Source organism: Idiotropiscis lumnitzeri, chromosome 18 (assembly GCF_059441095.1).
Source record: "Idiotropiscis lumnitzeri isolate Australia: NSW breed Sydney's pygmy pipehorse chromosome 18, RoL_Ilum_1.0, whole genome shotgun sequence".
In the NCBI taxonomy this organism is placed as follows: domain Eukaryota; kingdom Metazoa; phylum Chordata; class Actinopteri; order Syngnathiformes; family Syngnathidae; genus Idiotropiscis; species Idiotropiscis lumnitzeri.
The window spans coordinates 8,932,261-8,957,884 of NC_142408.1; the positions used below are offsets into that span (position 1 = coordinate 8,932,261).

Genomic DNA, 25,624 nt, shown 5'->3' on the forward strand with positions numbered 1-25,624 from the left:
AAAAACATTAACAAGGTTTATTCATTTAATTTTTTTCAAGTTTGGCGGGCCGGATTAAAACGTTTAACGTGCCACATGTGGCCCCCGGGCCGTAGTTTGGTCTTCCATTCATCTGTAACGCCTCGTCAGCTGAGAAAGGGTTCTCTGAACATAAGTGATAAAAAAAGTGGTTGGTTTGAAGTTTGAAGGAGCATTGGACAGATTTACATGAGATAATATGTGCTAGTCATTTACTCTAGGTGCTTATTCAAACTAAGCGCATCCCAAGTATTAGACTCAAGTCGAGGATTTGTGGTTTCCGTGGCAACAACTGAGCTGATCGGACTTATTATAAACCAGATGCTGGTAATGATTTTAAAGCTGATCTTTTGAAGCACACATTTCCCATATTGTTGCTTTTAAAGTCCTATTAGTAGGAAGCCGGATGTATTTTTTCTTTTTTTTTTTTTGGGACGCCACACCAGAGAAGAAATATTGCTACATCATGAACTCTGAAATGTATTTGGCAAACGGGGATTTATGAGCATCCGAGTCCACTGGAAGTCACACTGACAGCTCTTTCCTTCTACCTATAGTGCCAGCCATAAATTATGAGCTCAGCGTTGCAATTCTACCTTTAATGTTTTATGGTGGTTATATTAGCTCAGCCGTGCGGGATACCATTTTTATTGAGTGGTTATTTATTTACAACAAGCCTTTTGTCATTATTGTGTGTATGAATCAAGCCGGTTGATTTTGTTGCTGCGGTGTTTTTATATTTGGCTATTGGAATGATTGAACTCTGATGCCCCCTGCGGCACAGTTTGGCGTGATTGCAACACCTCGACAGCCTAGATCACAATTAAAGCAGAAAGCTTTGGCGTGGATGACACATTTGACAACACAATAACACGTTCCAGAATAACATACGCCAGCGCTGGAAAGCTCTTCGCGCACACTTTTAACATTCAGAGGGGTAGCAGATTGAAACGAATATGTGCGTCACTTGGAAGTGCACGCGGCTTTGATTTGATGCAATGTTGTAATTTACCGTTAGTGCTGCATTTGTGTGTTTGTTTATTTGCCTTTGGCTCACGTCTTGACACGTTCGAGGAAAAAAATCGTACTCGAAAAGGTGCTGACTTTCCCTCTCCTGAAGCCAAATTAAATGATTTAGTGACACGCCTTCTACAGTTTCCAACCGAGACGAGAAACATACGCACAGGCAGCCGCTCAAGTGGATCAGAACGAAAGAGACGTGCAATCCTCACATCATTGATTGGACTACCTTCATGTGCTTTCTGGATAACATAATATGAATACACAACATCTAACCCTGGTCAACACATTTTTTAGTTTATTTTATTTGTAGAATTTTTTTTTTAGCACTAATTCCACATCTGCAAGTTTTTTTTCTCTAGCAATGCATGTATTCACAATAATAATAATAATAATAATTTTAATTTATAACTTTTTTTATTTATCATTAATTTTAATTTTTTTTTCTTTGGGAGATGGATTTCGTCTTGCCACCCTACCTTTTAGCCCAGACATTCTGAATGACTAAGACGGTAGACTGCTGTTTCATGTATTATGCCAGTACTTGCCAGCAGTTCCTGTAGCTCCTTCATTATTGCTGTCAGCCACCCTGATAATTTTTTTCGTCAATCTCATCTTTTAGTGCCACTTTTCCTCTATTTATGTTCATTTTCTTCACTATGTTCAGTGGTATATTTAGTGGAAATTATTTAGCTTCTACTTAAGATTGATACAGTTGAACAATGATGCCTCAGATGCCGTGGAAGGTCTGTGCTGTAAAGTATCACTAAATGTCGGGAAATTCTACGAGAACAGGTGAACTTTATTTGGCTTGAATCAGAGGCACTTGAATTGGTGGTAGATTTGTGGTGACTACAATTTAAAATAATTCTGAACAGAGCCACGTAAGTGAAAAGTTACAAGCGGGTGTGCACACTTGTGCAACTTCATTGTCTAAGTTGTTCATTTTTAATTCCTCTCCTGAAAATATAAATGTATTTTTTTCAATTTAATTTTACACGTTATAAGTTATATTGATTGTGGGAAAGTAAAAGAAGAAACACCGAACAGGATAAACAATTTTTTTTTTACAGCAATATGGCCATCACATTCCGCTGTTGTTTCATTCCGATGAGCTCATGGGATGAATCTTTAAACAAACACAGCCTCTCAGAACACTTTTTCTGGAAGTTTTCCCTTTCCAAATAATCTTTCTCTTATCTCATGATGATGTTGACCCCTCTGTTTTCAGCGTGGCCTTGATCTTCAACAGCGTCTTTTTCCCGCCCACGCTTTGTTTGGAAGAACAAGGCCAGACTTTATCTGACAAACCGAGCGCTATATTTACAAGCTTAATTTATTTAGTGGAATGCACTAACAACATAATTTGAGCATGCGCCCATCTGTGTACATCTGCGTGTGTGCGACCGTATTCCATGATATGCACCACACGCACACTAGTCTACAGTATAGTACGTGCGCACTCGATGAGCACAGAGCGTGTGTTTAGCTATCGGTGCTGTTTACACGTCGCCCAAGCAGCGTAACCACAGCGCCTCTTAGCATTTTCTACCAGACGGCGTATGTGGATATTTACAGAGAAAGGTTTCTAAAATAAACATTGGGAAGTTCAGTCACACATGTTTGTTTCCTAGTTAGTTTGGGAGAACAAAAATAAAGTATGTCTTTGAATATGGAAGCAAACTACCATTTAAGCGTCATAACAAGCACAATTCAGTAAAAGACAAAAAAAAAAAAAAAAATACAAAATTGGATCCGTGTTGAATTTTACACCTTCATAGACACATCGTATCCAGTCGGAAATTGGAGGAGACGTTGCATTTGTTTTCCACAATTTAAAACAGTCCCCAGGTGTGCTTTCATTAAAGCACCCCAAGAGCAAGAATTATTCTAACCCCGCCAAAGATACAGCCGGACTAATGCTGAACCTGTTTTTCGTTAGCTTTAGAACCAGTGGGCTGGATCTTGGCAGTGCGTAACTGCCAGAATTTGATTGTGTCATCTTCCGCCTCACTTGGCCGCAAGTGGTCGCAGGGGCCAATTGCTTGCTTCCACTTGCGGAAGCCAAGCCCAGAGTGTGAAAAATAACAGAGCGCCAAAGACTAGAAAACATTTTTGTGGCGCATGGACGCATACCAGACACAAACACGACAACCCCTCGCTCTGCTGACAGATTCATGGAGCAATCAAGTGCCGCATTTCAAAAGTTAATCCTGCCATTTAATGCCAATCTGTGCACCCCCCCAAAAAAAGCGAATTTAACCGCAGCCCCGCCAGTCCTCGACACTTAAAGTGAGTGCTTGTCGAGAGTCACTTGTCAGGCAATATTTAATGACCAAGGCATGAAAATACACATCAGTTGGCGTAGCGGTGAGGCACAAGCCATCAAACACAAACATAAATAAGACCCCTCCCACAAATTACGAGAGCTGGGCAGTACATCCCAGGGGTGGAACGGTCCGGCCCTTCAACGGGCGGGAGGTGACAAATTTTGAAAAAAGGGCTCGACTTAGCAAGGTTCGTGTTCCGCAGCGACTCTTTTGTCAACTGCTTTTTTTTTCTTTCCGAGTGGAATTTAGTCCAACCTCACCGCAAACTCGTTGTGGGGGTGCTAAGGATGTACAGTAGCTCCGCTGTTAGACAACAGTGGGGCAGAACCGCTTGTTCACGGATGAAGGGGCAGATAACAAAATATTTATTACTTGGTTCCGAGACCCGTGTACAAACAAGAATAACAAAATGTCCTCTTTGAGAACATGCCACTGGCAACAAAAGTGATTCCCTACCCTTCCAAAATATGAGGCTCCACGGTAAAATTATTTCGTTTTTTATTTATTTGAATTAATTCCCAGTTCTTGTCTTGGGTTTCTCCATGTATTCAAACTTCCTCACACATTCCAAAAACATGCATGTTGGGTAGCGATGGGAAAACGAAACTTCATGAAGCACTTGTGATATTTTTTACTCCTCTAGACGGTGCTCTTGGTTTAAGGATAAACGCTTGTGGAATGCAACTCTATTACATCTCAACTACATCTTTGAACAAAGTGCCAACTTGAGGAGTTAAAAATGATCAAGTGCTTCACGAACCTTCATTAGTCCATCACTAATGTCCATTGAAGAGTAGATTTTCCGCGAATCAAGGAGTGAATGGTTGTTCGTCACATCCGTCCGGAGGGTCCAATTTAAATGCAATCTCAACGAGGACAAGCGGTATCGAAAACAAAAGTATCGTTATTGTGCAGCACTGAAAGGGAAACGTTAACTCAACTGTATGCGATGGCACGGTGGAGTCTGTTGCTGTCCTTGAAAAATAACTAAACACACAAATATATCTGATCGTTACTCTGTATTATCAAGCAGGTGGTGAAATAAAATCTATTTCCTTTCTGTTGTGTGTGTTCGTGTGTCCCTATGGGTGGAACTGTTGCACTAAACAAGCAATTAGAAGTAATAAAATCTGGATTTTCACCAATCATAAAGAGTGCATACCCAAAGGGAATTGGACATATGTGGCCAAATACAAAGCCTGCCAACAACAACAAAAAAATATTTACCCATAAAACATCACGTCGGCTCACTTCACTACTCCCAAGATAGAGTAGGATAATTACGCTCGATGATAAAACGTCGACCCAAATGAATTGACCACCGAATGGTCTGTTTTGACAGCAATCTTTAAATATCCTCAATCTGGAGACATCTCTTCATTCCATGCGTAAACACCATATGTGTGTTCATAGCAAACAACATATGCGAGCAGGACTATGACCAAGACAAGAAGGAAAAGGTGCTTCATGTCCACATGATGGCACACCTGGATTGGCCAACCTTTTTTCAGTATTTCAACAGTGCGATCATCAGACTGGTCGCAGACCTCAGCCTTAAGGGGGGGGTCATGAAATGCTGCATATTTTTTATGCTATGGTAAGCTACTACTCTGTTTGTGCAACACTGGCGTGCAAGTATTACAACAGACAATATTTACAGCAGATATGCTGCACATAGACCCCACCATGAGTAAGTGGCATCCTCGATCATTGAAAGTGAAGATGCTTTGTTCATTTGCTGTTTGGGGATCAATATTGAACGATTGCTCTTGATTGTATTTTGTCGTTCCATTTTATCATTCTAATTTGACAATTGTATGGCTATTATGATTGATGTTCTCAAGAGAAAAACAAAAAAGAAAATAACTAAAAATATTTCAAAATATATGTACATATACATAAAACTTTTATATGTGCAGGAAACATTTTATATAGTTTGTGAAAACAAACGTTTCGATTTTCCATGTTGTCAGATTTTGCCATGTCTATTGATCCAGGCCACAAAAATCTTGACCCTGTAGCTTCTTGTTCAAAGTTTTACATGCACAGTAGCTCCTCTTCAATACAAAAGAAATGAGCATTCGGGGTGCAAGGCAGCAGACGCAGAACTGAATGAGCTCCATGCATAGATTTCGACACAAGACTCGTCAAACAGTCGATAATAGATTGCATGGAATTGCTTTTCACAGGTAGGAGAAATTGTTTTCTTGATATGTTAAGCCCATATATCATTAGCTTGGCTAACAGAGCAGCTGGAATTGTGGAAAATGCTATCTACTCCCACGCTCAAGCGAGCCCCCAAACAACAACAAGAGCAAAGTCTATTCGCTTTGAGTAACGAGATTGAATTTTGCGGCAGGGCGCCCGATAAGGTTTTTCTATTGACTCATTTAAGTAACTTTAAACTATAAAAATATTTTGCGATTATAAACGGCAAGTAATAATCTAGTTTGCGCCCACACCTAGCTGAGGCTGTCCCTTAATTCAGATTTGACGTAAGTGACGCAAAAAAGTCACAACTTCACGAATGATGTCCATTCGATCCTATGCAGATTTTTATCGCAAGATATTATTGCGAGTTGGACAACATCAGCAGTTCTTCACTATAATATGAGAAAATAATATGTTATATATATATAATATGTTGACGCAAAAAAAAGAAGATATGAAAGTGAAGCACAACTATCATTTTTTGATATCACTTAAAAAGCTTCAAATTCTTGTCCAGCTATTCACTGATGACCCCTGAAACTTTACCTGGCAGAACACGAATACTGTAAACCCCCACATAGCATGCCATAGCCAAATCCTATAGTCCTCTCTGAAGGACTTAAGCGGAAATGTCTCACAGAAACACACACATACACGCATGTATGCACATACACACACCCCAAAAGCTTCGAATCCAGACAAACGGGGCACAGAGGAAATGTGAACATTCCTCCGAGATTGCACACCAACTATGAGAAAGTAAGTGACCCTCCATTTTTCTCACATCCTTTCTTATCTTCTATTTAGTGATGTTTCTCATCTCAATCTATCTATCTATGGAGCCCTAATTTACCCCGGTTGCATTGTACAGTACTTGCAGCCATCCATGTAATGGCTTGACATAAACTACAAAGGTCAGATGGGGCGAAAGGGCAATGAGATAAGATAAACAGTCATAAAATAAGATTAGGAGGGAAGATTAGGGATCAATTATTTTAAAAAGAAAATGAGCAAAGAAGGTAAAATCAAGATGGAAAGCAGAGGGAGGGAGACATGGAGCGAATTGGCGTCGGTGGTCAGATCTAATCCACTGAGCATGTCTGTTGTCCTGGAAAGGAAACCCAATTATATGGCACTTCCACTGGCCCGATGCCGCTCGGTGGGTGTATGTGTGCGCTTACACTGAGAAGCTTGGTCTCATTACGTTGACTGACAGCTCCCATTTTTCCACCATGCTCTCCTCCCATATACGAGCGTATACATGCACATGTGAGCGCACACAAACGGAAGGTTCTTTCACGAGACGGTATTTCTCAGGGCTTGAAGCCCCCAAATCACCCGGGCAGCAATTATTGTAAGAGGGCACGAAAGACTCCAGCAGGTCGAAAAGCATCTTCAGAGCTTGTACAAGCGTAGCGGTGAAGGTGACAAAACAGCAAGTGTGGCTTTCAAAACGGTTACATATTCAAATGTTTTGGCCGATAACCTTTTGATCAAGCTGGTTCTTTTTGTCACGTTTCCAAACAGCTCCTGTCACAACAGCACCACACTTTACGTCTCCACTGGGTATGGGACAGTGTTTGATAGCTTCAAAGTGTTCAAAATAGACCCAACATGATGAAAAATCATTCAACCATCCCCAAAAAAAAATAAATAATGCATGCTCACTAAGAAATGGAATAATTTTACAAACATGCGCTGCACACAATTATTATGCCTTTAAATATTTTGAAAATTATGATAAACGAGCGATCGGAAATAGCATTTATTTTTCTTCTTTTTTGATATTGTATGAATGCATTTCATTATCTTCCATTTTAAAACACGGTAACAGTCCATTTCATTTAATTGAGCGATAAATAATAAATGCCACTAAAATGAACGTTATTTAACTAAGAATATCCAAATAGACTACAGTACAATTTAAGACACTAAAAATGCTAAAACGAGTGTTCAAAAACAACGAGGGTTAATCCGACGCAACACACGGTAAAATACGGTAGATATACGGGTAATGAACTGTATGTTGCAATCTGGTTTTATATTGCATTATCATATGCTAACAATTTCATTTGCCTCCTTGAAACACTCTGTTTACTTGACGTATTGTTTGGTTTTCTCTGGATTCATCTTTATCAGAATAGTCAACAGAGAGGCTCGGTGTGATGGTGGCGTGGATTAAAAAACAAACAGAAAAGGAAAAAAAAAAACAATGTACGATAAAAGCATTAGCAGATAAGACATGATGAGGAGCTTAAGTGATGAGAGCCAACGAAGTTTGTGTTTTACAAGGAAAATAAACACAACAGAAGTTTGAAATAACCTTTAGGACAACCACATTTTTTACCAACACTTTTTTTTTCTTAGATGAACACCAAAGTCTTCCATTCTTTGATGTGTTTGTGGAGCCAAGCTAAATGATGATGACTGTAACGTGATAGCGTAGTCGGCCCTGATAAACGATGTGTCTGTGCCGGTGTCCTTCTGATGGGATGTTTTCCCCCAATCAAGGTCTAGACATTTATCATGTTCAGTCACAGATACAGATGGATGCCTTGAAGGGGTGGATGCTTAGATAGTCGGCTTATTGCGTGGATGGACGGATTGGATGGATGGATGACAAGGTGATAGCTGGAGGTGGAAGAGACGATATCTGTAACTAAAAAAAAAAAAAAAAAATGGGGGGTGCTGCAGGTCTAGAAGGGAGATGAGGAATGCAATGGAATGAAAAATATTAAATGGAATCTATCTAAGTTTGCGTATAGATTTTCACACGACTTTGCCATGTTATGTTTAAGTCCTAATGTTATTATCTCCGAGCGCTTGTGTGTTTGCATCATATGTTATAACTTGCTCAGTCAGAAGAACATTGCATATACGTATACCAATCAACTTAATTAGCGGAACAAGAATGCGCTAATTTGACTCTTTCTGTTTATGTACACGTGCATACGAGCATCTTGACGCAGTGCGTGTGCGCGTGCCTGTGTGAGCGTGTGCGTGTGCTCTTGCTTCTTCAACATGCATGTTTCTGCGTCGAGTCTGACTGCATGGGTATGTGCGTGTTTTCAGGCGACTGGAGCTCAGCGTCACCCCCAAAGGGAAATTACAGCATAGCAGATGTAGTTTCATACCAGAGCGGAAAGAGAATATTGAGCAATGTGAAATTGTTCTCATCACGGTGACTGGTCCATTGCTTTTAATTGCTCAGAGAGTTGAGCTCCACTTCTCGGAGAAGAGAGCATTAGAAAGAGGTCATGGGAAACTGGATTCACTGGATTCATTGGACATTTAAAGGCAAGTGGATGCAGTGGTGTGCGGTGAAGTTCATGACTGGTGAGGCACTAACAATTAGTCAGATTTACAAATGGAGGTGCCCAAAAAAAAGGGGGAGGGGGGATGTCAGCCTGATGTTAAAACGGGTCGAAAAATAGATATATGATATGACATGATATGATATACGACACGATACGATGCACGATATACGATACGGTACGATACGATATGATATGATATGATATATGAAATTAAATTAAATTAAATTAAATTAAATTAATTTAAATATAACTGACGACTGACACTTTTCTCCTCTGCAAAAGCAGGTACAACTGTGTACTATTTGTGATGATGAAATGTTCTGAAAAACAGTTCTGCAATTTAGTTTTGGCTACGCTACATAAGCCATTGGGATGAACTATCGATTGCTAAATTTACACATCAGCCCTATTTATGGAGTACGATTGACTTTTTTTCATGACGTACATGAGTTCTGCTCAAATAAAGTACAAACAGAGCTTTGCATTTCTTTGAATCTTCTCCCAAATTATTGCAAGAGGACGTTAATTGTGCAGCTGCCTCACAGTGAGTTATGTCTGCTGTTGAAAATTTCCATTCGTCCGTCTTCACTTGAGGTCTTCATTTATCGCTCCATAATGTGCAACGCCTTCTGACTGATGGCCTCTAAAAGCGCCCTTTCAAAGTCGCCTCTTGTGCTATTGATCTATTTTTGGCTCATGTTCCTCGATATATTTTATCACCTTTTTTTTTTTCTATCACTATTTTCCCTTTGCGAACATTTCTATCATTTCTCTCTGAGGCTCTCCGGCTTGGAATTCATTTCTCTTTGACTTTTATGATTCAAGCAACGCCATTTCAGTTTGGTCGATTTTTTTTTCCCTGTCACCCATTTTCGAAATCTAATTAGCACTTGTTTTAATTTTGCATTGCTCAGTCATCTCTTACACCTGCATAAGAAGCGATCAAACACTCCATTAATGTTTATCTTTTCTGTAAGTAATTTTCATCTCTTTTCCTATCCAGTTTCTCTATCTTCGATAAAGCGTATCCATCTCAACACTCTCCCGGTCACCTCTTGGAGAGAACGGATGGATGCATTTCAGCTTCATCACATTCCAAACCATCAAACACATTCGAGGATGTTGTGTGTGAAATTCATTCTCGCCCGGCAGTCTGTCACACAAGGTGAAACTGGTGTCTACAAATCTCTAATTGGCTTGAGCACATCACTCGTTTTGCAAGATGAGTAAACTGCATTCATGCTGGAACCTGGCAATCAAATTAACATCTTCTACAAGTGCTACTTTCAATTTATTTTGAATTAAAAACTTGTGTGAGCAATGTGATCTGACACATGCTGCGCGTTTGCTATTCTCCTACTTCAAATAATTAAATCTTTTCTAGAGATAATGGAGAATTAGTCTGGTTCCATCCACAAATTACACATGTAAAGATTAATCATCTCTCTCTCAAAACAATTGAGTGCTTTCCACAGAACGCTCAGAATAAATCCAACACCTAATAAAAGTCGAGACAGGCTCAGAACTGAAAAGTAAAACCTCAGCCTTCTGTCCAAGACAACCACGAAAGAGGAAAAGTTCGCCGTTTCCAGCTGTCATTGACTGCATTTATGCAATTTTCAAATCATGTTCCCTTAACCAATCTAAACATTGACTCTGGTTTTGGAGCGTTTCACGTTATGCATCAGTTCTCAAAAGGATCGAGTGGTGGTTGAGTGCGTGTGTCAGGTTTAATCATCACTTTCCAGCTGCAAATATATATATTTTTTCCAGGTTTTAAAATCACATCAATGTGTTCCTGCATGGGATTGTGAGGTTTGGGGTCGAGCTGGCGGGAACAATAGAGATTGATAGTGTGATAATATAAAGTGATAATATGTTCAGTATCAAATCATATAACTTGTCAGAAAGCAGGTGTGTGCATGGAATAAAAAAAAAAAATAAAAAAAAAAGCGAGTCACTTGCATTCTGGCGCAGTCTGATAAGTCTGACATTTTTTTTTTTATATATATAGAAAATTCCATCCACAAGGCAACTCAATGAGCTTCACATCAGCACAGACGCAATACTTACAACGCAGACAACACAAGCATCACTAGTGACGTTCAGAACACTACAGTATGGGATGAGTTGGTAAACTTTGATCTGTTGGGTATCCTTTCAATACGCATACTTTGTTGCAATCAAAATGAGCTCGAGGAATAGTCAGACAATATGCGACTGCTGGGAGGGACGGGATGGGGAATATTACTGCTGTGAGGTCGCAGGCAATAAGTGTTGAAAGTTAACGACGGGGGCACTGAAAGTTTGCGGGAAAGACGGCTGAATAAAATGTTATTCAGCCTTTCATTGATACGAGTGTGTATGTGCGAGAGACTGTAACCCAAGTCCTTGAAAAAACACTCGTGCAAAGCAATGACATGCATGATAATAACGCTGCAACTTTAGACCACAGCGGACAGAACTTTTATCTTGAGTGGGCACATATGCTTTTAGTGTGCACAAGCCTCAGGGAATGAAGTCCCGCAAAAGAAGTCAGATACAGTAACATGCATCCAAGCTGCTATTTGAGCGGCTGTGATGAAAGCTTTCAAATCTTTCCCAAAAAAAAAAGGCTTGTTGAGTCTAGTGTTAAAAAAATCTGTTTTGATTTGGATTGTAGTAAAAGTTGGTCAAAGCAAACGTTCTACACCTGTATGATAACGATAACATATTCTTCTTAGCACAATGTTACCCGTCTATATAGCTTAGAGAGGCTGGATTTTCAAAGTCGGTCTTAAATGCCCAATTTAATGCTCATACAAAAAAATACGTCTACACATTACACATGATAAATGCCAAAGCGTCAAAACAGATGAATATGATACAAATTTGAATTGTTACGTAATATTTAGGTGGCCTGGCCTGACTGACTTCCTCCCAGCATGGATTTAACTCCGCTGAATTTCGTCAGCAATTATTTTACTTAATCAAAGATCACCACGCATTTAATGTACAATATTTAATTAAAATTAATCTTTCACTTATATATATATATATATATATATATATATATATATATACACACACAGAGAAAATATACAAATATAAATAATTAATAATTTTTATTTTTTTAACTGTGAAGGGACCAAAAAAAAGTTATTTTATTCTGTATATTTTTTTTTAAATTTATTGACCGATGGGATGTTTTCGTGCCAAATATTGGCATCGGTATCTGCCTCAAAAGAATCCATATGGATCGGGCCCGAGTGTATACCCAGGTTAACAATCCAGCCCTATGTGAGTGTGTTTCCCACAGAAGTGCTACTTACATGCTGCCACTGCTCCTTGATGAGAGGGCGGTATCGGAGGAAGTACTTCAGTGGAAAGTTGTCGATGTCGGGCCAGGTCGCAGGACTCTGCCAGGATACTTCCAGCCTACGTGCATTGTAACGGATCGGAGTCGCCGTCACACGCTCGGGTGGGTCTGGTTTGACTGGGAGAGAGAAAGAAAGTCAGACAAATAGGTGAGAGAAGTAATCAGGTCCACCCTGATAATACCAGGCCTAATCATGAGCCACGTTCTGGCTATGCCGTTGCTGTATTGTAACATATTGTCAATGTCCTGTGAAAAACACGCATGTCCAAGTTGCAGATTTAAAAAAAAAAAAAAAAAAAAAACGATCACGTTAATCGGTTGTCTGTAATGCAGAAACCCTATTCACATAAAAAAAAAAAAAAAAATTGAAAAACAAATTCATAGGACATTGACGATATGCTATTTTTATGTATACATTTTCCCGCAAATTTCCACTTACAGACAATAAAAGTGGAAAAGAAATGTGCTTAAATGATTCTTTCTGGTCTCAGATCAAACAACAATTCTTAAAAGTTAAAAATTGTGACTCTGACCGATGTAGCTAATTTGACGTCAGCTATGCACTAAATTCTGTAGAGTATATTTTACTCTAAAAATACTATATTTGGTCTAAGTAAGCAGAATAAAATTTGAGCGCAAAATATTCAGCGTCAAATTCCAATAGAAATTTGAAGATGTATTTTACACTAAATATTTCACTCCTCAAATTTGATTCTGTATACTGGGACCAAATATAGCCTTTTTAGACTTTTTATACTAAAATAATCTCCAAAATTTACTGGGTCAAATCACCAGTAAAATGACTTAAAAACTTGCTGGTAAGAAATGAGTGACAACAACGAAGAAGAGAAATAAATGAAAGCTGACAGTCCTTTTCGAAGAGGTATGCGTTTTAGTCCCCCATTCTGAATAAACGTCCTCTAGAGAGAATTCAATACTTTGAAAGATATTGAATAACCTTTTCCTTTTGTTCGATCACCCCCATTAGTGAGCAGACTTTCTCCGTACCACGTGTGCACAAGATGTTAATACTGTCATTTACTTACAAAGAGTGCAGCACAAGACGGCATGCGCACCGCATGAAGTAAGCATGAACGACGCATGTCGACGAACTACCCTGACGGAACACGATAAAGAAATGGATTTGATCAGAGACAGATAAAAGCAGAAAGGCATCTTGAGATGGTTAATCTCATTGTGGCCTTCCATAAGTAAACGTAAAAAGAAAAATCATGGGAAAAAAAAAAAAAAAAAAAAAGCACACGAACCGCTTTGTTCACATGAGATTCATCCAGCAGTTCATAAAAGAACCACCGGAATCGACTTCGATCGATGGTCCCAGTGATCATTCATCTGGCCTGAAACATCGCGCACAAGCTGGCTATTGCATTAGTAATGAGTAAAGGGGAAATGGGGAACCATGATAACCTGGAGCCTTGCCAGGCAGAACAAGCAAACTGCTCACGGATTTATCACAGAGCGCAGCAGCAGGCGAAGCTTAATGAGGCGATGTGAAAGCAAAGAAAAGCGCGATGTCATATTGTAAACAAAGCACTGCTTAATGTGCGGAGCGAATGTGAGGAAGTTTTGCTTCGGTTTGTTGGAATGCGTTCACGTTACAGTTGCTTTGTATTGCTTTTCATGATCACATTTTGACAGTCACTGATGCTCGCGTGAAGTTGGAGGGAAAAAAAAAAAAAAAAAAAAAAAAAAAGCACAACAGCAAATTAATGGCAGCAAAATGGCTTAATTTTCCCCGGAAAAAAATTGTTAAATGTTTCTGCTGAGGTGAGCTACTTGGAAATCCCTCACTATGTGTAAATTATTCAATTAATTTCATAGATGACTAAAAAGGAAAACCTTTTCCCCTCCTTACTGCGTATTGTACACTTTAACATTTTAAAATGATGAACAAGGCTTCAAACTGTGCCAAATGACATCTGAGTCAAGACCCTCCATCTGCTAAGTCTTTCATGCCTTTCCCCCTTTTCCATATTGTGTTATTACATAAGTACACTCACTAGACACTTCATTAGGAGCACCGTCGTCTAGGAGCACTTGCACACTTTGCAGACTAAAAGTGCAATAATAAAAAATCTCTTCCCCTTGGGAAGGCAGCATTCATTTTCGCCCCTTCTAGACAAATAGATAACTTAAACATATTGCTTCCAATTCTAAATAAAAGACTATCCTGCCATTTACAGACACGGGTAAGAGTCTGCAAATGTGGACAAAAGACTTCTGAATTGGGTCACGTCACCTTAAAGGCTTCAACACAACAATCCGCCGTCGACCGTCGGAAAGACTGTTTGGTGTAGCAAGCCACGTCGTAAAGTCGGAGTCTTAGTTGGAGCGTCTGGAGGACATTTTTGGTTGATTCAATATGTACGGGGGCTGTCGGGTTAAATGAGCACTGTGATTGGCTGTCAGCTAGCGAATCAGTGCACTGGCCAAGTACGGGAAGTGACGAAAGCGGTCGAGCTGTGAAGCTATTCCTCAAGAACTGAATCAACAATTCTCCTCGATAGATATAGCGGCAGGCTGGGCAGAAGTGCGCAAAGATAAAGTAATCGTCTTATTCAAGAAAGAATGCGGATATTGAACATCAACATCAAAGGCTACACAGTGACAATCGCCGCCGATGGCACGGACGGGTCCGACTTGTCACATACGCACAAAAGATCCGGAGTAGTTGGCATATCCATCGGCTTTTGCGGTGTGGTCGTTGGTCATTTTCCAGTCTGACCTGCCGATTTCTAGGCCGGCGAAAATGTTGGCTGATGTCAGACTGACAGCATCTAACCCAAATGAGTAGTGATTACTTTCGTTGGGTACACCTAAAGTGTACTTCAACAAAACATCAGGCTGTCATCAAGAATCCCAAAGAATTTGCACCAATTAGCCGTGTGAGCAGCCGCTGACAGCGATTGTCATTTTACCCGCCACAAAATATGGTCCTTGCTGACGGTTTGCAGTGTTGCTCTTTGCCACAGATAATTAGTCTCAGTCTGTTCATTCACACCCTTCATTTTCACCTGCAGCCGAGAGGAAGTCGACCGTGGCTGTGGTGAGTCCGTACCCTCGGGAAACTCAGGTGAGGAGCATAACCACTAAATTTGTTTGGTTCTGGTTCTGGAAACACACAGCAGACCTGTCCCATACCATCTGAGGGGTCTGGTTGTGTCATCGTATATCTTGCATGTATTGTGACTCAAGACCATTTCACAATTTATCGATCAAACGCAAGATTTTAAAATGTGATCTGTGTCTCAAGGAAGCAAGTGTAGTGATTTAGAGGTCCAGTTTCCAGATGTTTCTAAGGACTCTGGTGGCAGGATTTTGAATCAGCAGCACCCGCTTGATTGATTTTTTTTTTATTGGGTCCAGTAAAAATCCAATTACAGTAATCTAGCCTACTGAAAAGTGAAGCGTGAACAGGTTTTGTCTTGTTTGGACAGAAAACACTTATTTTGAGCCATGTTTTTCAGGTGATTTTTTAAATGTATTTATTTTTTTTTAATCAAGATGTGTAAAGACGCTAGTGTAATCTCGTCTACTGAAAATAGAAGCGTGAACAGGTTTTGTCTGTCTTGTTTGGACAGAAAGCCCTTCATTCACACTCTGGTTTTCAGGTGGTAATAGGCAGAGTTAGTGATGGCTTTTAAGTGGTTGTCTGAGTCCAGAATGACGCTAAGATTTCTGCTAGCGAAAACGCTTATGTTTATGCGATGTATTAATACAGTGTTATCACCATCATTTGCGGTGAGAGTGATCGAGACCTACTATGAATTGCAAAGTTCCGCGAATAATTGATGCTCTCCCTAAAAGCTATTTAAAAAAACTGACATTTTTTTCCAAGCGTTAAAGAAAATTGTGAATAAGCACGTTTTTCCGGGACTAACAGAGGATAGGTTCCAAAAACAAGATCGATGCAAAGACAGATATCAAATTGCCAAACGTGAATGCCAGTTTCTGGTGGCTTGCTGATTTCGTACTGTGTTAAAAGGACATGATTTTTAACGTGCACACGGCTGGCTGTGTAATATAGCAGCTGGCCACAGAGACCTCGATATTTCAAGTAGACTGTCTGTTCTCCGATTGCACTCAGGAGCCTCCCGGGATACGGGTACCTGTGGAGCTGGAGTCATTTGGAATAATTGCAAAGGTCATCTGTGATCTTCATCCCCCGTTATATGCGCTCAATCATTCATTTGCACACAAATATAAAATAAAATAATCCCACCCTATTTCACAAACCACAAAGGTTATTTAATGACATTATTCTTCTGATTTAAACAAGGGGAGGTGGTTGCCAGACTCTGCACAGCTGCCAGAGGTTATCCTCCTCTCCACTGTGAGCCACATAACATAGCAGGTGGCGCGGTGCTACATGCTGTTTTGTGCTGCGCTGCCATCAGTTACTGATCTCAGCAACTCACAACTGTTTTCATTCTCAGCTGCCACAGAGTATTGAGCACCACATGTTAGCCATACTCTTTACCTTAGCCCTTACCGCTCCATTCTTAATTACACTTATGTTTGTGTATTCACAATCGGCCAGGCCAGGTTCCCGTCCGACTTGGACAAGAAGTTCATCGTCATATGAAAAAAAAATGCTTCAACTGAAGAAGCCTTGATTCATTTAACGGGGACGAAACTTCCTCAATGTTTTTTGCATTTAACATCACAGAATGCAAACTGAGGACAACGACTCACACACACGCTTGCACACGCACGTTCACGTCTCATCGAATTTAATCCCAGTAGTGTTCAAATGAACAAAGACAGTCACGAGTGGTCTTACTTCCACTCGGAATTAAGACGGACGCCAGAAAGCATGAAATAGTTTTATTTATTTACGATCTGCCTCGTTTTCCCGTAAAATGAATGTGACTCACAAGTTAAATTGCCAAAAAAGACTTTTTAACAACACGCACCGAGAGCACATCGACAAAACAGGCCGGTGGGGGTGGGCGGCTAAACTAAAAGCTTCAGACATCTACAAGCAAAAAGAAGGGAAGAAAATTGAAAGATAGTAGGAAAGGAAATACAGACAGGCATGTATAGGAATGTTAAATAACGCTAAGAAAGGAGCAGTCCAGTATTTTCTTATCAACCAATAGTTTAGGAACGCATCGTCAGTCTGGGCGCTAATCCGGCTAGCATTAGCATTTTCATGAATCCTGTTCCTGGGATTTGGCAGAGCATGTCACTGGATCAATTTATACAAAAACACACACACACACACACACCCACACACACATACAGCAATTGTCTGTGTTTTATACAGCATATACACCCACGCCTCGCTCGAAGGGATTCAGCAGAATTGAGAACCGCCAGAAGCACTTCCCTTATCTATTTAAGTGGCGCTCATTCCTTCCTTAAAGTGAACACATTTCCTCTTCATTGCCTTCTAGCCAGTCACCTAAGAACTTTAACAATGCTATTTTTGCGGTGTAACCATCTTGTACTTTTACACAGACGTCAGAATGCCATCAAGTTTGGCTCCGGACAAAACAGTTTATCTTGTTCGTACCAATTGTGTGAACTTGATGATTTTGGACTACATCAGGATAAATGCGCAATGTACTGGGATCAAGCGGTGCAATCAAACAAATCAAATCAAATATGTCAGAAGGGCACTTTAGGATTCTTCTGCTATAGCGTTGGTTTGTATACTCGTGTTATACCGTTGACTATAGAAATAATATGCACTGTTGCTTGGGGAGTGCTTGGGAGTTAGTTTTTTGTTTTATGGCAGCGTGTCCACCAAATTTGTCGAGTGTGACGCTCATGAAAATAGTCCAGTGATAAACCTAACATGATGCTTTGCTTTTCAGGTGATTGCTACTATTTTCCAGGGGGAACGATATTGAGATGAATGTATTTACGTGGCAGCTGGTGTTTTTTTTTATTTATTTATTTTTTATGGGGTAGGATGGCCATTCATTTGCAGTCGCATCAGCTTCAATTAAACCTGCTTGCTGCAAGGAGGAGCTGAAGGATCGGAATACAATTCGGAATGTTTTACAGAGACGTGGGTGCTTTGTTAAACTCATACTTGGCCCCACCCACCTCGACTTTGGGTGGTTGATTTCCCCACTACAAAAATGGACTGCTTTAGTCATTGTGCAAAACTGAGCTGATGTTCATAATGCATCAATCGTATTGATGCTAACGCAGAGGTGGCACTACGCCGGGGCTTGGAGGCGAGCTATAACCCCGTCAGAAAGCTGTGTAAGCCTCTCCAGCATTTTATTTGATATTCTCAAACATATTTATGAATTATTTTATATTATTGAGCTCTACAGCACTTATGGAGCAGAACGCGTAGTTACAACCTACCCCTGCTATTGGTGGCCATTTTTTTATATCACTTATCCAGGTCAGGGTCATTTGGAGCTACTGCCTAGCTGGGCAAAAGCCAGACTATGTCCTGGAGTTGTCACCAGTCAATCTCAGGGCAAAAAGCAACTCTTCACATTTACGGACGGCCAATTAGTGGGAACTGAAACGATGCTGCTTGCAGAGAATTTAGGCGAGAAAACCACTGTGTCATAAATGACTGCCAATTAAATGAGTGCAATAAAATATTGGCAATATTTATAAAGTCTACTTCACCTCAACTGATCATCAAATACAAATAACATTTTGTACGACCTGAACTGACAATTGCAAACTGATCAACAGCCCAAAAAGGACAAATATGTTTACAGGAGGTGCCCTGTAATGGCGTTGAGTCATGTGAGTTTCTCATAAATGGACAATACTGAGTTTCCAAGAAAAAAAAAAAAAACATTAAGCCCGCATTCTGTTTTCAGCTTGGTGACATTTATTCAGCCAATTATTTCCTATTTTCTTTGTCTTGCCGGCACCGATCAGTGATGCGTATACAGTATGCAACAAACCTCCGGAGGGAGTGAATAAAATCAATCAATCATCTGTGGTCAAACAAATGCTTCGGCATCAGGGAAGGGGTTGGCATCTTCGACTGAGATGACACTCCGTATTTCACTCTTTTTTGTTCTTGGCCAAAGTTTATGTGGCACGGATCCTAAACGGATCCAGCGCCAAATTGGAAACGACACATAATTGGTCACGAAGAACATCATATAGTACTTTAATGAGTGGTAATGTACGGCAGAGTGAAACGGTTTAAATGTCAATTTCATCAGAATTACCACTGAATAAATATGAGAGTATATCAGGCGATTAATTGTGATATTTACCTATACTGGATTCCTCAAACGAGATTGTGCTTGAGGCTTTCCCCAAAGCGCTGATTGCGGTCACGTTGACTTTGTACGGAAAGATGGAGAAGACCTCTGGAAAACGTACATGGCAGCGATTCTTATGGATGGAATCTTTTTGCACCTCCAATGACCGCTGATTATGCCTGCGGAAAGAAAAAATGATGGCCAGGAAGCATGTTGTAAATATTAAAAAAATAAATATATATTGCAAACAAATAGATTTGGGGATTGCAGCAAGGTCACCCCCAAAAAAAAGTGGAATTGCCAGAAGGGTGCAGATACTAACCAAACGCTGATGCTATCAGTCCACTTCCTTATTATCATTTTAATAGAGTCATAACGGTTACACAGTATTAATAAGGGGCACCTGCTGTGCTTTGAGATTGGAGAGAATGAAAGATGAAATGAAAAAAAAAAAAATAAGTGGCAGAGGTGGACTCCTTCAACTATATAATGTAAGAATGACAGAACAGTCTTTACAACAAGTGTCAAACCCGACTCCAGAAAGTTGGACGCCATTTTCCTTTGACTTCTTTATTCATGCAGGGTGACTTTAAATTAGTATTCTCACGCTACACTTAAGTCAGATTGTTCAGCCTTGTTGGAGGTCTTCAGTCAACTTTTTTTTAAATTCTTGATGGTCATGTATGTACAATTAAAAACGAGCATACAAACAAATTGCAAATGACTTACTGAACTTCCACTTCAAATGTTGTGGGGATGTAGGTTGAGTGCTGTTGGTGCCAGCTACAGTAGAAGCCTTTGGGATATGTGTTGGATCGACAGGAGACGATCGGCTCCCGAGGGGAAACTGCAGGGCAAAAAAAAAACAAAAAAAAAAACATGACTATTGGAATCAAATACAGATAGTTAATCACATATGACCGCGAGGAAAACAGAGCTGCTCTCCGGTCAATATCATTTGCTCTCATTTATTTGCACTTGACAACATTATCAATAAACAAACAGCCCGTCCTCAAAAATGCCCCTCAGAAAATCTCACGTTTTTTGTTTTTTTTTCGACAGCGCCAATATGAGTTTTGACAACTTAATCAACCAGCAACTGTGCATGCAAATTAAATATCTTTAAACCAGCGGCCCTCAATCCTGTTCCTGGAGGACCGGTGTCCCACCCATTTTCCATCTCTCTCTCTGCTACCACACACCTGATTAAAATGATCATCTAATCAGCAAGGTCTGCAGAAGCTAGCTAACAATCCTGATCATTTGAATGAGGTGCGCTGCAGCGAGGAAAAAAAATGAAAACAGACAGGACAGCGTCCCTCGAGGAACAGGATTGAAGACCCCCTGCTTTAAACATTTACTATTACTCTCACAGATGAAGCCATGGAGGAGTGACGCTACGTTGACAGACTAATGAAAATTGGTGGAGGGAAAAGTTGCAAAGCAGAGAAGGGAGGCAATATTGTATGCGAAGAAAAGGAGGATAGTGCAGTGGGAGCGTAACAGATGAATGAAGGAGGTTGTCCAGAAGAAGCGATGTTATGCCAACTCTGGCCTCCCTCGAGATTAGGCTCTTTTCTTCTCAGCAAGTGAAGCACACACTTGTCTACCACTCCCTCTTCCTCCCTGCGGCTCTTTGCCCTTTTTTCCCAGCGTTATTTCCACTACATATGAAATACAGTACTGGTCCTGTGCAGCTGAGATATTTGAGAGGCGACGGAAGATAATTATTTGCTTCTATAAATTGAGCCGCAAAGCGTCTCATCCGTTTTAAGCGGCGGGAAATTCATTTCACACTTAGTGCTTCATTAGTCACAATCAGTACAGTATGTTGCTTTATATGGGTGATATAAGCGCTGTTATCACATTTTTTATATTATAGATTACACATTGGGCACTTGCACAGTTTAATGAGCTCTAATTCAACAATGGTATCAAAAATACGCTTGCAAAGAAATTACATAATGAGGTTATTTTGTTCATGATTATTTTAGTGGTTGTGCTAAAAGGTTTACCCGATTAAAATAATCAACACCGTTTTGATTCAAACTAAGCAAAATGACCATCGCCAAGCATGAGGGTTGGAGGTGATTGCGATTGACTGAGAGCAAGACGGAAACTCTAGAGTGAACAATACAGCAAATCACACAAAGAGTGAGAATTGATCTCACGCTTGTGGCGCAAAAGTCAGTTATGTGAACCACTACGCTAACAATAGATCCCATTTGAGATTTCATTTTCTCTTTTTGCCTTTTGGCTTATGATTAAACGCCCCCCTGGGCCGAAGTAATAATTTAAAAAAATGATGCAGTCGCTTTCTTTTCTATCCTCGGTAAACTCTGAGGTGGCCTACAAAGAATCAAACAAGCACACTTTTGTTGATTCAGCTTTTGGCAGACGTCCAGCCACTTCTATTGTAGTCATCTTTGTCAAGGCAGAAGCTTCGATACTGCTCTTATGTTGTATAACATTAGCTTGTGCTGCTGTTGCTAATGTAATGCCAGTCGCCGTAGTGATTTGTCCGTTGTCCACTGAAAACAGAAGCATTTTGTCCTCCATTATGTTCAGTTACACAAGAGTTACAAAGTAAGTAGGCGTCCATTTCTCGGAAAGAACCAAAGTATTTACTCATTGAATGCAAGACATGGGAAAAGCTGCATGAATCGCTGCACGGAAGAACATTTTTCCCCCCTGTGGAGCGCATCGGTAGCTCACAATGTTTTTCCATCCTAAGGTGTGGCCAGATGAAAAGGTGTTTAATATTGCCCGGAAGAAATAGAAGCGCTTTTGTAGTTCAAGTCATAGCCTTGTCAACGAAACGTTTGGAAAATCTGACATTTTTTGCATTGACCATGAATTAAGCGCAATAAAACTGCCTGAAGTCCTGACTGGTTTTCAAGTAACCCCGAAGTGTCTGAGGCTAATGCTGATGATAGTGAACTAAGACATGAAGGAAGACAAACCCGCAGGGGGAGCAGAGTAACAAAACGCAGACAAACATTGAATATTGAGGACCTCATTGTATTCTGCATTCTAGACTTTATTCACCATTTGTCAAAGCGTATATACGCACACACTTTTTTTCCCATACAAACACTGGTTTTATTGTGGCTCTCTATCGTGGCTGGTTATTCAACTCTATTATTTCTCCATTTTATTGCGACTCTTCCATGTTTAAAAAAAAAAAGTTTGACATTATTTTCTGTATATTTTTCTGCATTGGCAAAGCATAGAATAAATTAAAGTAAAATACTATGCTGCAGTAGCATGCAATGTCCTGTCATTACTTTCCAAAAAATCAAGTTAAGACAATACAAAACTGATAGCCAGGTGGGGTGTGTCATTTCTGTTGGGGTAATTTCCCTGCCAGACCCAGTTAGCTGTGTTTAAGCAGTCACCACGGCAACTAATTAACCTGTCAATAGCATCAACAATGAGGTGTCAGAGAGGACATCTAATCACACTCAATTAATCACAAAGAGTAATTGGGGTCATCTTGATCAATTTGTCCCTCATCTGAGAGCTTCAGTCAAAGTGAAAGAAAAAAAAAAACAGTGCTGGAAACAGAAACAAAGTCACACGTAAATACACACATCGATTGGCAGCCAGACAAACGCAAGCACACATAGATTCGGAGTTGTAGGTATTGCGATAGGCTTTGTCGAATGAGCCCTAATCAATGCAGCCACCTTATTAAGAACTTGGATCAGTCAGATCATTTAAAGGCACCAATTAAAGACCACAATTTGCCAGACATTACAAAATACTCGAGGACAAAATAATACAATGTTTGTCAGAAGGATTTGTGTTGACCTTTTTTTTATTGTTGATTGAAAAAAATATTCAAGTTCTGCAAACGAAAGCCATTTATTCATGTAGAGGGGTTGTGTACTGGCAACAAACCTATTCAAATGGAGTGCAAATTAAATTATTGTTTTCCACTTTCTGTATTTTGTGTTACTATGGAGTGAAAGGGAACAATCGACTCAAGAGTTAAAATGGCACAATTCATCGTCCTATAAGAACCAATGAGTAGCCAGATAATGAACAAACCAATACACCGATCACTTTGCGCCATCAAGCTATCATTCCTTTCCTACGCATTTGAAACGTGCAAATAAATGTACAATCACTAACATAGACAAAATAAACGAAAGAAACAGAAAATTGACCCACAATTCATTGCCCCTTGCGGGCCTCATAAAATGAGGGTGCGGGCCACATCTGGCCCCCACGTCTTGAGTTTGACACCAGTGGTCAAGAATGTCACACAAACATCGGTTATGTATCATGTGATGTGAAATCTTCACAAAGAGCATAATAACAGTATATATAGGCTGTGTGGAAAAAATATTAAATGGAAACGTCCCAACTAGTGAGCTAAATACCGCTACGCTGAGTGTGACAAAAGACAATCGTGATTTTTTTCTTTTTTTCTCACCTCCATCTTTAAACATACTGCAATGTGCTCTCCATTAGCCTCGTGCCGCAAGCCACACACACGAGCCGCTTTAAAAATTCGCAAGAGGCACTTTGAGAAATCGTCTGTCTCATTCAAAAGTCAGCATGAAATGGCACTTTGTGAAATAGCCGCTCGATTCAGATTCAAATCGATTGTGTTGACGCGCGAGCACGCTTTTGAAGGAGAAGACGGAGAAGAGCGACAGATACAATGAGACGAGAATCTCGTTTACAAGTGACTGCGCGAGACATCTACAATGCCGCTGAGTGTGAAATTTGACCTCAATTCTGAATCCAATAGATGGCTTTTAAAGTTGTGATGTACTTTAGATACTTGTTTTCATTAAAGTCTTAATAGAATCTTATAGTACACCCCTTTTTGGGGTTTATTTCCAAATAGAAAGCATTCTGTCTGTTTCTTTCAAGTCGAAAGGCAAATTTGGTTCTTTGAATTTCAGGCTTTAGTGCATTTGATCTTTTTTCAGGCCACTCAAAATTCCTGCGTTACATTTGCCGAGCTTTGTCTTATGATGTCTTTCCAATATATGTACAAATACTGTATTAATCTTTTTCAAACAGAAAAAGTCCATCTGTGATGGCTTCGATTACACTTAAATATTCATCATTTTTATTTCTTTTGTCTTTTGATTAGAAGTGGCACACAAATATTATTGGTTTTCTCTAAAAGGGTTGAATCTAACTGAGCCTCAACTGCAATGTTTTCAACTTTAGTGTTGTTGCTGCTTTCTACCTCTGTTTACACGTGTGTGTGTGTTTATTATTATATTTTATCCAAACATTAATTCAGGACGTACAAAAAGTCTGACTGTGTCGAAAGCCTCCACAAAACTTCCCATCAAGAATTTTGGATCTCATAACACTGTCTTTTGATCAAATCAGCATAACCAATACGGCCCAGTTAAATATGCTATTCATTAGTGTAACGAACCCACGGTTATGCCAATCCTCCATCCATCCAAAAATGTAATATATCATATTAGAAATCCCAATCGTAAGAGCTGTATCCATTTGGAGTTTGAGCTGCTGAGAGGCAAAACTCATTTAGACAGATGGCTTTGGTCTCTATTTGATTCCAATCCAACGCCAATGCTGGGCCCACTGCATTTTAGATTAGCTAAGTCATGTGTCATTGGAGAAACAATGATGTAAATAAAGAAGAAAAATATTAAAAAAAAAAAAAAAGTCATAAACGCAGACATTGAGACGCTGTGGTGCCTTTTTGTCCAGACCAGCTGGCGTGACAAAAGGTAATATAATTGCCGTGGAATATTTTATTCCTCCCGTAGAGATCCCTTTTTTTTTTTTTTTTTTGTGGTTATGCAAGTTAATTAAAAAAAAAAAAACACGGAACGAAAACCTTTATGTTGACGCAATATTTAAGTATAGGGTGTAAACGCTGAGGATGTTTTAAAGTGCAAGTCTAAATTAAAATGAGTCCATTTCGAATTGAACCGTCACAATGTTTGACGCGGGAGAAAAGATGTCAGCGAATCATGTGAGACTTCAGCTCACCTCAGCGAGTATCAAATGACTCAGTAAAATGCTTCACTCTTTGCTCTTTATGGAATATTTATTTTGAAAAGAAGGGGCTGTTAAGAGAAGGAGAACCCGAGACGAGAAGAACAATACGCATCCATTCCTATATTTCCTATGGATACAATTATTTTA

At 39.8% G+C, this 25,624-nt stretch overlaps 1 protein-coding gene across 2 annotated transcripts in view; it reads right to left on the minus strand.

Annotated features, from left to right (window-relative positions):
- cntfr (ciliary neurotrophic factor receptor) overlaps positions 1-25,624 on the minus strand; it is a 167,008-nt gene that overhangs the window by 8,205 nt on the left and 133,179 nt on the right. For both annotated transcript variants that reach the window (XM_088280522.1, XM_088280523.1), the window contains exons 5-7: positions 20,204-20,321; positions 19,487-19,653; positions 12,208-12,371 (exon numbers count right to left, since the gene is read on the minus strand). In XM_088280522.1, the coding sequence (XP_088136648.1) occupies positions 12,208-12,371; positions 19,487-19,653; positions 20,204-20,321 (449 nt within the window). The remainder of the gene's footprint in view (positions 1-12,207; positions 12,372-19,486; positions 19,654-20,203; positions 20,322-25,624) is intronic.